Genomic DNA, 12,064 nt, shown 5'->3' with positions numbered 1-12,064 from the left:
ATCAGCCAGAAATAAACATACCAGAAAAGAAAAAAAATACAGCCTGACATTTTTCCTATTTGCCCAACGAGTTAAATAGTACCCTCCATTTATTTTTTACTGATTAAAAAAAAAAATTGTTTGTTCATTCTCTTAAAAAAATATTTGAGCATTAAATACTAGCCAGGTACTACTACAGACTTTCTCGGTTCTCAAAGAGCTAAGTAGGGCACAGACACTGGTAAATATAATTTTAATCTAATGCAATAAACACTACAATGCATATATGTACAGGGGCACTGATCCAAACCCAGGAAGAAGCAGGTGTGGTGCTGGGAAGGAGATGAATGGAAGATGCCCGGGAATTAGTCGGATAACACACTTGCAGGGAGTGAGGAGAAGGTGCCAGGCAGTGTGGATACAAACAGGCTTTAGCGAAATCAGTAATGCTCATACCACAAAAATGCAATATCCATTCAATTTTAATTATGTTACCTTTTGTTATTTTACAATATATTTCAAAGAATGCTGTTACAGTTGCCTTAACTGCTCTATATCTAAGACCTGGAGTCAAAGAACACTGAGAACTAGCACACACAAACATCAAGCTGTGATACCTACTTGTGCTGAACAATTACTATCAAAAGGATGTCGTTTTTTAAATAAGCAGATGTGTGGCAATGCAAAATAAAATACAAACCTGTTAGAACAGTAAACTTTGTTTCAATGGCTATAGAAAGGAGGTGGTTTTGTTTTGTTTTGTTTTTTTCAACACATCCGGTCTGGCAGCAAGTTGTACTATGCATTTAAAGCAATACATGCCCTGAAAGCTTATATTTTCAGTTGTGCGCATCACCTGAGTCAGAGCCCAGGTGAAAAAATATTACTCTCCATACCCTCAACACCCCTCCCTCTGTAAGGTCACAATGTTCTTGAACTCAAGATTCTGGTTGGCGAACTATTTTACAATAATTCTTATCCAGTGACACTGGATGCTTTTAGTTTTCTCTAAAAGAGAAGCAATGAAAATGCAAGGAAACCCTCCAGGGTCCAATTTTCACTTCACATTCTCCAAGGAGTTAAATAGCAGCTCTACATGTTGACGAAAAAAGTTTTCGATTTCCTCCTATTAGTTTTTAATCATATTAGCATTAAACTTTATCTGGAGTTAGTTGGATTTCCAAAAGAAAATTTTTTGTTGCCAAATATTTCAGAAATTTTATAAAGCATTACATATATGTAATTAGCTCTTAAATCTATACCAAAAATATATATGTATATATATTTATATTTATTTATCTTACCTTTGCTGAAGTCGTTTTTTTCTGGCAGAAAGTTTAAGTGGATGGACAAATGCTGGCTTGCTTTCTTTATAAGCAATAATTTGAGTCTTTTTTCTTTTCATTCAATATGACTGCATGTTCATAATAAATTCACAAAAAGCAATACAAAGAAACACCTACTGAATAGGCTTCTGCCAAGTAATTCATGTTTTAAGGTTAGACTCTACCAAATAGCACTATGGCATTATAGGCGTTCCATTTTTGTTTTCTTTTTTCAAGTTTGTCAGTTCTTTACTACTTTTTTTCTTCTTCTTAGCAGGGGATAGTGTGTAATCACAAAGTAAGGCCTAGAGACCATTTACAGTCACTCCCAATATTAGGGTGGACATAATTCTCAAGAGCTGATATAAACCAAACTGAACAGCAGTCAACTAGAACCACATTTGGTCACATTCAAATGGTCTCCAATAACACTTTGCTGATATACATGTTTCCTTCTCGACTGATTTTGTGTTAATCTTTTAAAAATTATAACAACTAAGACTGCCAAGTTTTTGTAGAGTTGTATTTTTAGGGGTCTGTTACGTTGCAATGAATATGTTTTAATTCACAAAATGTCACTAGTGACGTCCTTTCTATAAACATGGTTGGCAAAATAAAAAAGGCACAAAAGGGGAATTATGAGAAATGCTTTCAAAGTAAGTATCTTTTCATGAGAAAGAAAGAGTACCAAAGCAAGTATCTTTCATGAGAAAAGGCAAAGTGTTCAGTAATTCATGCACAACTTGAGCTAAAAAAAAAAAAAAACAACTTCTCTTCAGATAGGTCCTGAGGCTTGAGAAAACAAGTTTTCCTAATCACGTGCTTTGTGTAAAATAAAATGTAAAGCTGCACAAATACATGTTTGGTTTAACGGTGGACCCATGTTTTTTAAAAAGTGAGGCAATTTAAACAAAGGAAAACAAAACCAAAACACCTTCATAAACAAAGCAATTCCACCTGTAGCCTGTCCTTTTTACCACTTAGTGGGGTAAAATGTCCAGTAAAATGTAAAATGCAGCATTCTTAATCATGTAATCTAGAAACTTTTCATGATAACTTATTGCAAATTGCACTTGACAGTTCACCACAACAATGGAAAACTGGCCCCTTGTTCGTTTACACAGTCCTTGAGCCCCAAACTGAAGTCACCAGTAAAACGATCTGGATAAAAAGTTTGCAGCTGTGCTCAGCCAGCTAGCTCCACCCTCTGGGTGTGAGCCCACCCGGGACACTGCTTTGTCCTGCTCCTTTGTGGGACTCTCGTCCTCAGGCAGGTAGTCGGGCAGCTCTGTGTTCTGTTCTACTTCCACAGGCGTGTCTTGGAACGGGACCAGCATCTGATGCAGAGAGCACGTTAGAGTTGTTACAAAGTCAACCTAATTGATATAGGTACATGTCAAACGTTAAAAGTCAACTTTATTTCTCATTCTCATCACCATATTTATTCTGAGAGGTTATATTCCTTTAAAAAGTATCCTCTTCTATGAAGGTAGGCCCAATTGTTGAGCACTGTGTAAGCACAGAAGGAAGAAGTAGACGTGAAAATTCTGATGCTTTTCTCCTGAGGCTCCAGGAATAAATGTTCAACCTCTATTTAAAGAGGACAAAAACAAGCAACCGGCTGCTATGGGGCCCTGAAGGGCCAATGAACCTCCTTTCTGTGGAAACTCAAATGAGCTAAAGCCATACAGATTCCTCTTCCCTATCACAAAGCCAGTGGAAAGAGTAGCAAGATGCAGAGATTATCACTATATATACCTGCCCAACGATGGGACTGGATCTTTATTTTTGGACTGGCAAAACCAATTAAGGGTTAGAAAGTATTTAAAAACCAATGCAAGGAAACCACATATCCTTTATTTCCAAATAAAATCAGCAAGACATCTCCACTGACATCAAGAACAGAGTCTGAGAGATTCTGAAATCCACCAAAGATCTCTCTGTATTTCTAAAAGTGTTAACTGTTAACCAAGAAACATTAGGATAATCTGACTCAGCCACATCGCTATATACTCAGCAGCTATTAGTCTAGAAATACTAGCAATCTGCTGGCCACAAGGGATAATCAAGAGGGAGTCAAGCATGAAGCAAACTAAATCGAGCTTTTACCTCTTCTCCACTTTCGCTTTTCACGACTTGCTGAGCCTTCATAACCTTGGTTGACGCTATCGCTGATGCCAGAGCCTAGGCCAGGATAGAAAGACAACAGTTTTGAACACGGATGTGTTTACCCGTAACCTCAAGCATATTCAGCCATTTAAAATACCAACCTCTGCTTTCAGATCCGAACGGATTCGCACCACACATCTTTGAACAGCCATTTGAAAAGTAAAGCTAATAACGCCTTTAATTTTTAACAAAGCTTCTTCACACAGGTTTCTCCGAGACTGAAAAAGTAAAAGCAAATTGTTATTAAAACTAGCAAAATAATAAGGGAATATAAATCAAATCAAACAACACTGAACTAGTCTTTATATTTGGGGTGAAGGAGGGAACACAGGGCAAGGGAAAGCTAATGTCCCTATTTCAATTCTACAATCACATATTTGAGGGCACAGAAAGGGTGGTGCTTAGTCAAGTTTATGAAAATTTATAAGATCCAACAAAATAGTAATTCCTGCTAGATTTTTTTCAAGCTTCATTACTAATATTTAATTTTAATCATTTTAATCAGAAATAAATTTGCCAATGTTAATTTAAATCTTAAACCAAACAGAATGGAAGAATAATACAGAAAACATGCTGAAAAGCAGAGTTTCCTCAAGCTCAAGGGTGGGCAAACTACGCTCCAACAGCTGTTTTTGTTAATAAAGTTTTATTGGAAACACCCACACCTATCTGTTTACATATTGTCCAAGTCTAGTTTCACCCTCTAGCAGAGTTAGTAGTCATAACAGAGACCATATGCCTGCAAAACCTGAAGTGTTTACTATCCAGCCCTGTAAAGCCCTGTAAAGAAAGGGTTTACCCTGCTCTAGCTTAAAAACCTCCAGGGATAGATGCTAACAGACTGAAGTTAGAATTAGTGAGCATTCAGTGTATGAGTCACTATTTTTTAAATCACTTGGTATTTACATCACGGCATCCCTCATTCATGGCATTCTCGGTGGTTACCGCTGCATTCTCAAGGGTTGTCAATATCCACTTTTTGGTTCTCATTTCCCTCTTGACAACACAATATAACATGCTCCCTTCAATGCTCCTTTGACTTCTTAATTATACACTACGCTGGTGTTCTGCTTACGTCACTGAGCATTTCATCTCTGTCTCATTTTATCTCCAAGGTCCAGTGCTAAAACTAAGTGATTTTCTTTCTCCTTCATCCCTCAGTAGACTATTCAGATCACTTCAACCATCACTACCATGTAGAAGCACAGAAGTCTACTTCCAATACGATTTTATTTTCATTTGTCTACAAACACATCCACGTGGATAACAAGTGGTCATCTTAAACACAAGATCCAGAGAGAAAATGAATTAAAAAGTAACTACGGTTCTCCCCATCCCTCCCTCCTCCTCCAACCCATACATCAAATCAACATCTCTAAATTATCCTGTTTCTGTATTGAGACCAGACTCCGATTCAGTACTTCTGAGGGGACAGGAATCAGCAAATGACACCAAGTCTCTGGGTCATAGCCTAGGAAGCACTGCCTTCAATTACCTGATTCATTCTTTTCTACTGAATAAAATCAGTCTTCAAACTTATTCCCACATCCTTCAAAACAACTCACATCATTGTTTATCTCCTATTTAAACTATTTTTCCACTTCTGCGTTTCAACACTATTCAGGCAAGGGTCTCGCATACAGTGGTGCATGGCAGCGCACGGGGCTCATGTACTGCACTGTCCCTTCTGCAAAGCGCCTTTGGTGGCTTAGTGCCCAAAAGGTCCATGTTTATCTCTTCCACATATTCAACACCAGGTAAACTTAACAGTGAACGGAAGTTTACATAGCATATACAACATGAAAGTTAGGATACTACTAGTCTAATCTGTTTCCTTATTTTAAATGTGAGGAAACCAAAAAATATAAACGTTAAGCAACTTTCCTGGTTTATCACAAGAGTCTGACATTAAATTCCAACTATGTGTGACAGTGAAAAACCAGACTCATGATGCCAATTCATCTTTATTTTAACACAAATTAACACATCTGCAACAGGTAAAGGTGGGGTGTCCAATTCCAAGATGTAAACATGAGATCTTCAACAGAGCAAAGAGGATCAAGAATTAGCTACGAAGGATGACTAACTTCTTGATAGGGATAGAAGGTCAAGATCAGGTTTTAAGAATCCTAAGCAGATAAAATTAAGAATTGGGCAAGGAGGTAGACGGGTCAAAGTTAACTGCCTGCCAATTGCTAGGAGAAGGGGCGGGGCGGGGGGAGAGAAGAGAGGGAGAAGGGGAGGGGAGGGAGAGGAAGGAAGAGGGAGGGGGAGGGGGAGGGAGGGAGGAAGAGGGGGAGGGGGAGAGAGAGTGTATGTGTATCAATTCGAAAGATGTAGATAGTAGCCTCTCTCCAATTTCTAAAGACTCCATAGTAGCATGATTTGCAGCTGAGGAAATAAAGCAAAGGGAAAAATGCTTGTGACAATCCAAAATCAGGAATATCTTTCTAAAAGCCTTGATACGTACACTAAAATAATGTACACTGCTTTCATTACTAGTGACAGTAGACACGTTTCCCTGCGTAGCTGTCCAAAGCAGCAGTTAAGAGCGAGGTTCTGCAGCTAGACCCACACTGCCTAGATTCAAATCCCATGTCCTTCACTTACCACTTCTACTACACCAGGAAGCTATTTAAATTTGGTGTGCTTCTGTCTCCTCATCTGTAAACTGGGACTATAAGTAGACCTTATACTTTTAAGAAAAATAAATGAGTTAACACACCAGAAAGGTACCTGCAAGTACTGCAATAAATGTTAGCTGTTACTATTTACTGGAAATTACATCTCTTCCAGGAATTTCCCATTTTCCTGTTGGATTTTCTTTTGTTGATTTTTTTAATATATATTTTAAATTTTTATTCTTTTTAATTGGAGTATAGCTGCTTTACAATGTTGTATTAGTTTCTGCTGTACAATGAAGTGAATCAGCTCTATGTATACATATATCCCCTCCCTCTTGGACCTCCCTCCCACCCTCTCCCCCCATCCCACCCATCTAAGTGATCACAGAGCACCGAGCTGAGCTCCCTGTGCTATGCAGCAGGTTCCCACTAGCTACCTATTTTACACACGGTAATAAGGCCACTAACCTGATGTCAATTATTCATTACAAATATTTTCCTACTTGTTTTTACGTTTTAAGAATACATTTGACAAAGCAAAAACTTTACTGTTAAACTAGAGCTCTTTCCTAAAGCAATTTCTTCCACATCCTTTTATTACTCTTAGGTATCTTCTTAGTTGTCTATGTGTGAAGGCTTGACATTCATGGCTCCCTTTCTTGGGAACATGCACTCTTCCACAGATAACCACTGGGTCACTCCTAAGTTTTGGCTAAATGTCAGTTTCTCCAAGAGGATTTTTAAACCATCCTATTTAAAACTATAATCCACCATCCCACCCCTTAGCGATCCCTAGCTACCTTCCCTTTATTTCTGTCCATGGAACTTACCACTTCTACTATACTATAAAACTTGTCTTGTTGACGGTCTCCTCCAACTATGAGATTAGTTTAATGAAGTCAAACATAGGATTTATGAGAACTTTTGCTTATTTTGGTCACCGCTGTATCCCTGGTGCCTAAAATAGTGCCTGGCACATACTAGGTGCCAGGTTATGCCACCAAAACATTACAGTACAGTTTCACAGTTAACCTGCTTTTTTTTTTTTTTTGGATTTTAGCAATTACATTTTTAAGATATAGTGGCCTATATATATATATATTTTTTTAAATATATTTATTTATTTATTTACTTTTGGCTGCACTGGGTCTTCGTTGCTGCACACGGGCTTTCTCTAGTTGCGGGGGCTACTCTTCATTGCAGTGCACGGGCTTCTCATTGCGGTGGCTTCTCTTGTTGCAGAGCACGGGCTCTAGGCATGTGGGCTTCAGTAGTTGTGGCTCACAGGCTCCAGAGCGCAGGCTCAGTAGTTGTGGCTCACGGGCTCTAGAGTGCAGGCTCAGTAGTTGTGGCACACGGGCTTCGCTGCTCTGCGGCACGTGGGATCTTCCCAGACCAGGGCTTGAACCCGTGTCCCCTGCATTGGCAGGCGGATTCTTAACCACTGTGCAATGAGGGAAGCCCCCTATGTGGCCTATATTTTTTTGTGTGTGAGCTTTGTTGGGTTTTATTATTTGGTTTCTGCTAGCTTTAAAAAGGAACTGTACTGTTTTCATTAACATTAAACAAATGGTACTGGTGACAATTTATATATCTTAATGTCTTTCATTCAATTAATTTACATTTACCAGAACCTGCTTTCTAGAAACTTTTGGGGATCTTATGGCCCCAGTTTTGATAAGATAGTTGTTAACTTATTTGGCAATGTCATGGATGATATGCATATGAAAAGTTTTCCCCAACCCCTGTTTACTGAATCCTAAATCCTGAGGGCTAGGTGCCCCAATACCACAACTAGAAAAAGCTGTGGATAATCCAATGTAACCTACCTGGCACAGCTAAAGAGATAAGTGGTAATCCACCAGTTGCTACCCCTCAATATGTGAAGGTATATAACTTATCACTGCTCAAGATAACTTCAGGGAGACCTGCAATTCCAGTCAAGATGGAGTAACAGGGACCAGATTTACCCTCAAGGCTTAAACAACTAAAAATACAGACAAAATAAAATGAATAAAACAATGATTTCCAGGTGTTGGAAAGCAGACGCCCCCGAGAGAAGGAAAGCAAATGAAGTGAGGCTCACCAGCACAGCAGCGGATTGCCTGGAAAATTTTTAGGCTGCAACTCACAAAGCAGGAAGCCAAGCAGAACCAGCAGTCTCCCCAAGTTGAGGACACAAAGTTGAAAATTCAGGGAGGTCAAGGCAACTATAATTCATAGCACAGAGCATGAGAGGACACAGTTGCACAAAGGGGGCCCCGCAAAGAGAAGACACACACCAGCGATCGGCAATGGGTTCCCCTCTGGTTTTCAGCTGAGCGATGAAGGGTGCACGAATGTGAGGAAACAACCAGGCTGGAAAGGAATAGAAGTAACCATCCTGCGTACTCACACAGGGCTGGGAATACTTCCTGTCCCCATCAGCCAGAGCAGAGAAAACTGATATACACAGGGCACAGACAGAGAATCCAGAAGAGTATGGCCTCAGTAGTGTAGTAAAATTATCCCTAGGTTAAACGGTGCTGTAGTCTGCCTACCAGAGCTTAAAGGCAAGACTCAAAAACATCTAATGTTTGCAAGTAACTTAACTGATCCAGAACAAAATTCAAGAATATTTAAAGGCTTTGCATACACATACATGCTGTATCCCAATATGTAAAATTTGTAGTATCTGGCATCCAATCAAAAATTGAGGTGTGCAAAGAAGAAAATACAACCTATAACTAGAAAAATCAACCTACAGAAACACACTCAAAAATAACACAGATGACTGAATTAGTTGACGAAGACATTAAACAGTTATTCTAACCATATTCTGTATGTTCAAGTAGACACAGTATAAACTGTTAAGGAGATATAAAAAAGGCTCAAATCAAACTTCTAGAGATAAATAAAATAATGTCTATGGTGAAAAAAATTAACAGCAAAGTAAATACCGGTAGAAGAAAAATTTAGCAAATATAGCAACAGAAACCGTCCAATATGAAAGAGAAAAAAAGAATGAAAATGAAATTAACAGAGTATCAGTGAGCAATGGGACAACTTCACATGGTTGAATATGTCACAGGAATCCGTGAAAGACAGAAAAAGTACTTGAAAAAATAATGGAAAAAATTGCCCAAATTTGCTGCAAACTATAAACCCAGAGATCCAAGAAGCTGAATAAACATGAAGAAAATGATACCAAGGCACATCATAAACAAACTGATCAAAAGCAATAATAAAAGAGAAACTATTAAAACAGGCAGAGGGAAAAAATAAGATACATTACACATAGATGAACAAAAAAAAGAATGACAGAATTCTGAATAGAAACAATACAAGGGAGAAGACAGTGGGACAATATTCATAAAGTATGGTAAGAAAATGAACTGTCACCTAGAGTTCTATACACATAAAAATATCTTTCAAAAGAAAAATACAATAAGGACTTTTCCAGATACACAAAACTCAAAGAGTTAGAGACTTCAATATCCATCTGACTTTTTAAATAATTAATTAATTAATTAATTATTTGGCTGCATGGGGTCTTCATTGCTGTGCGCGGGCTTTCTCTAGTTGCGGTGAGCGGAGTCTGCTCTTAGTTGCAGTGCACGCGCTTCTCATTGTGGTGGCTTCTCTTGTTGCGGAGCACAGGCTCTAGGCGCATAGGCTTCAGTAGTTGTGGCACACAGGCTCAGTAGTTGTGGCTCGCAGGCTCTAGAGCACAGGCTCAGTAGTTGTGGCACACGAGCTTAGTTGCTCTGCAACATGTGGGATCTTCCCGGACCAGGGGTTGAACCCTTGTCCCCTGCATTGGCAGGAGGATTCTTAACCCCTGTGCCACCATGGAAGCCCATCTGATTTTCAAAAATGGATAGAACAGCTGGACAGAAGGTCAACAAGGAAGAAGACAACTTAACACTGTAAACCAACTAAACCTAACAGACACTTGTAGAACACTCCAACCAAAGGTATATACATTCTCAAGTGCACGTGGAACATTCGCCAGGATAGACCTTTAGGCCACAAGACAAGCCCCAACAAGTGTAAAAGGATTGAAATCACGCATATGAAATGAGATCAGAAATCGGTTAACAGAAGAAAATTTGGGAAATTTAGGAATATATGGAAATTAAACAACAAACTCCTAAACAACCAATGGGTCAAACAAGAAATCACCAAAAAAATTAGAAAATACTTTCTGATGAATGAAATGAAAAACTACATACCAAATCTGATGGTATGCAGAGACAGTAGTGCTCAGAGGGGAATTTATAGCTATAATAACTACATTAAAGTAGAAGAAAATCTCAAACCAATTACCTAATATTCCATTTAAGAAACAAGAAAAAAGGGCTTCCCTGATGGCGCAGTGGTTAAGAATCTGCCTGCCAATGCAGGGGACATGGGTTCGAGCCCTGGTCTGGGAAGATCCCACATGCCGCGGAGCAACTAAGCCCGTGCGCCACAACTACTGAGCCTGCGCTCTAGAGCCCGCGATCCACAACTACTCAGCCCACGAGCCCACGTGCCTAGAGCCCGTGCTCTGCAACAAGAGAAGCCACCGCAATGAGAAGCCTGCTTGCTGCAACTAGAGAAAGCCCACGCACAGCAACAAAGACCCAACACAGCCAAAAAAAAAAAGAAACAAGAAAAAGAAGAGCAAACTAAACCCAAAGCAAATGGAAGGAAGGAAATAATAAAGATTAGAGCAGGGGAAAAAAAGAAATAGAGAATGGGGGAGGGGTGGATAGAAAAATCGATGAAACCACAAGTTGGTTCTTTGGAAAGAGCAACAAAATTGATAAAGCTTTAGCTAGACTGACGAAGAAAAGAGAGGAAGAAGACTCCAATTACTAAGAGCAGGAATAAAAGAGGATATATTATGACCAACCTTACCAAAAGAAAAGGATTATAAACGAATACTATGAACAACTGTATGCCAACACATCAGACAACCTCTACGAAATGATATATGCCTCAGAAGACAGAACCACAGGGCTTCCCGTGGCGCAGCGGCTGAGGGTCCGCCTGCCGATGACCCGGCCCGGGAAGATCCCACATGCCGCGGAGCGGCTGGGCCCGTGAGCCATGGCCGCTGAGCCTGCACGTCCGGAGCCTGTGCTCCGCAACAGGAGAGGCCACAACAGTGAGAGGCCCGCGTACTAAAAAAAAAAAAAAAAAAGACAAAACCATAAACTGACTCAAGAAAATATGAATAAACCTATACAACAAGTAAAGCAACTGAATTAATAATCAGAACATTTCCCACAAAGAAAAGCCCAGGACCAAATCGCTTCACTGATGAATTCTACTAAATGTTTAAAGAAGAGTAACACCTATCCTTCACAAACTCATCCAGTCACTTCCCAAATCCTCTTATGAAGCCAGGATTACCCTGATACCAAAACCAGAAAAAGACAGCACGAAGGAAAAAAAGACTACAAACCAATACCCTGTATGAATACAGACGCAAAATGCCTCAATAATATACCAGCAAACTGAAATCAGAAGCACTTTAAAAATGTTATGCACCACGACCAATCGGGATTTATCCTAGGAATGAAGGGCTGGTTCAACATAGGAAAATCAACTGATGCAATACATGATATTAACAGAACTAACTCATCTCAAGAATAAAGACAAATAAGAAGCAATTTTTTAAAACAATGGACAAAGAATGAACAGACATTTCTCCAAAAGAGAAAATCTGTGATAAATTAAAGACATACACAATAAACCTTAAGTCAACCACTAAAAATGGCCAATAAGCATGTGAAAAGATACCATCATTGTAATTAGGTAAATGCAAATCAAAATCACAATAAGATACCACTTCACACCCACTAGAATAGCTATTTTTTTAAGAAATGGAAAATAAGAAATGTTGGCAGGGATGTGGAGAAACTTGACCCCTCACACCTTGCTGATGGGAATGTAAAATGCAGGGGCCACTGTGGAAAACAGTCTGGCAGTTGCTCG

At 39.3% G+C, this 12,064-nt stretch overlaps 1 protein-coding gene across 1 annotated transcript in view; it reads right to left on the bottom strand.

Annotated features, from left to right (window-relative positions):
- Positions 1 to 459: 459 nt before the first annotated feature.
- ARMC1 (armadillo repeat containing 1) overlaps positions 460 to 12,064 on the bottom strand; it is a 34,956-nt gene continuing 23,351 nt past the window's right edge. Inside the window, exons 5-7 of the mRNA XM_029223161.1 lie at positions 3,575 to 3,691; positions 3,414 to 3,488; positions 460 to 2,641 (exon numbers count right to left, since the gene is read on the bottom strand). Of these exons, the coding sequence (XP_029078994.1) occupies positions 2,450 to 2,641; positions 3,414 to 3,488; positions 3,575 to 3,691 (384 nt within the window). The 3' untranslated portion in view covers positions 460 to 2,449. The remainder of the gene's footprint in view (positions 2,642 to 3,413; positions 3,489 to 3,574; positions 3,692 to 12,064) is intronic.

Source organism: Monodon monoceros, unplaced genomic scaffold (assembly GCF_005190385.1).
Source record: "Monodon monoceros isolate NGI ecotype Baffin Bay Population unplaced genomic scaffold, NGI_Narwhal_1 Super_Scaffold_14, whole genome shotgun sequence".
Classification (NCBI taxonomy): Eukaryota; Metazoa; Chordata; class Mammalia; order Artiodactyla; family Monodontidae; genus Monodon; species Monodon monoceros.
This window is presented reverse-complemented; position numbering and strand designations above follow the sequence as displayed.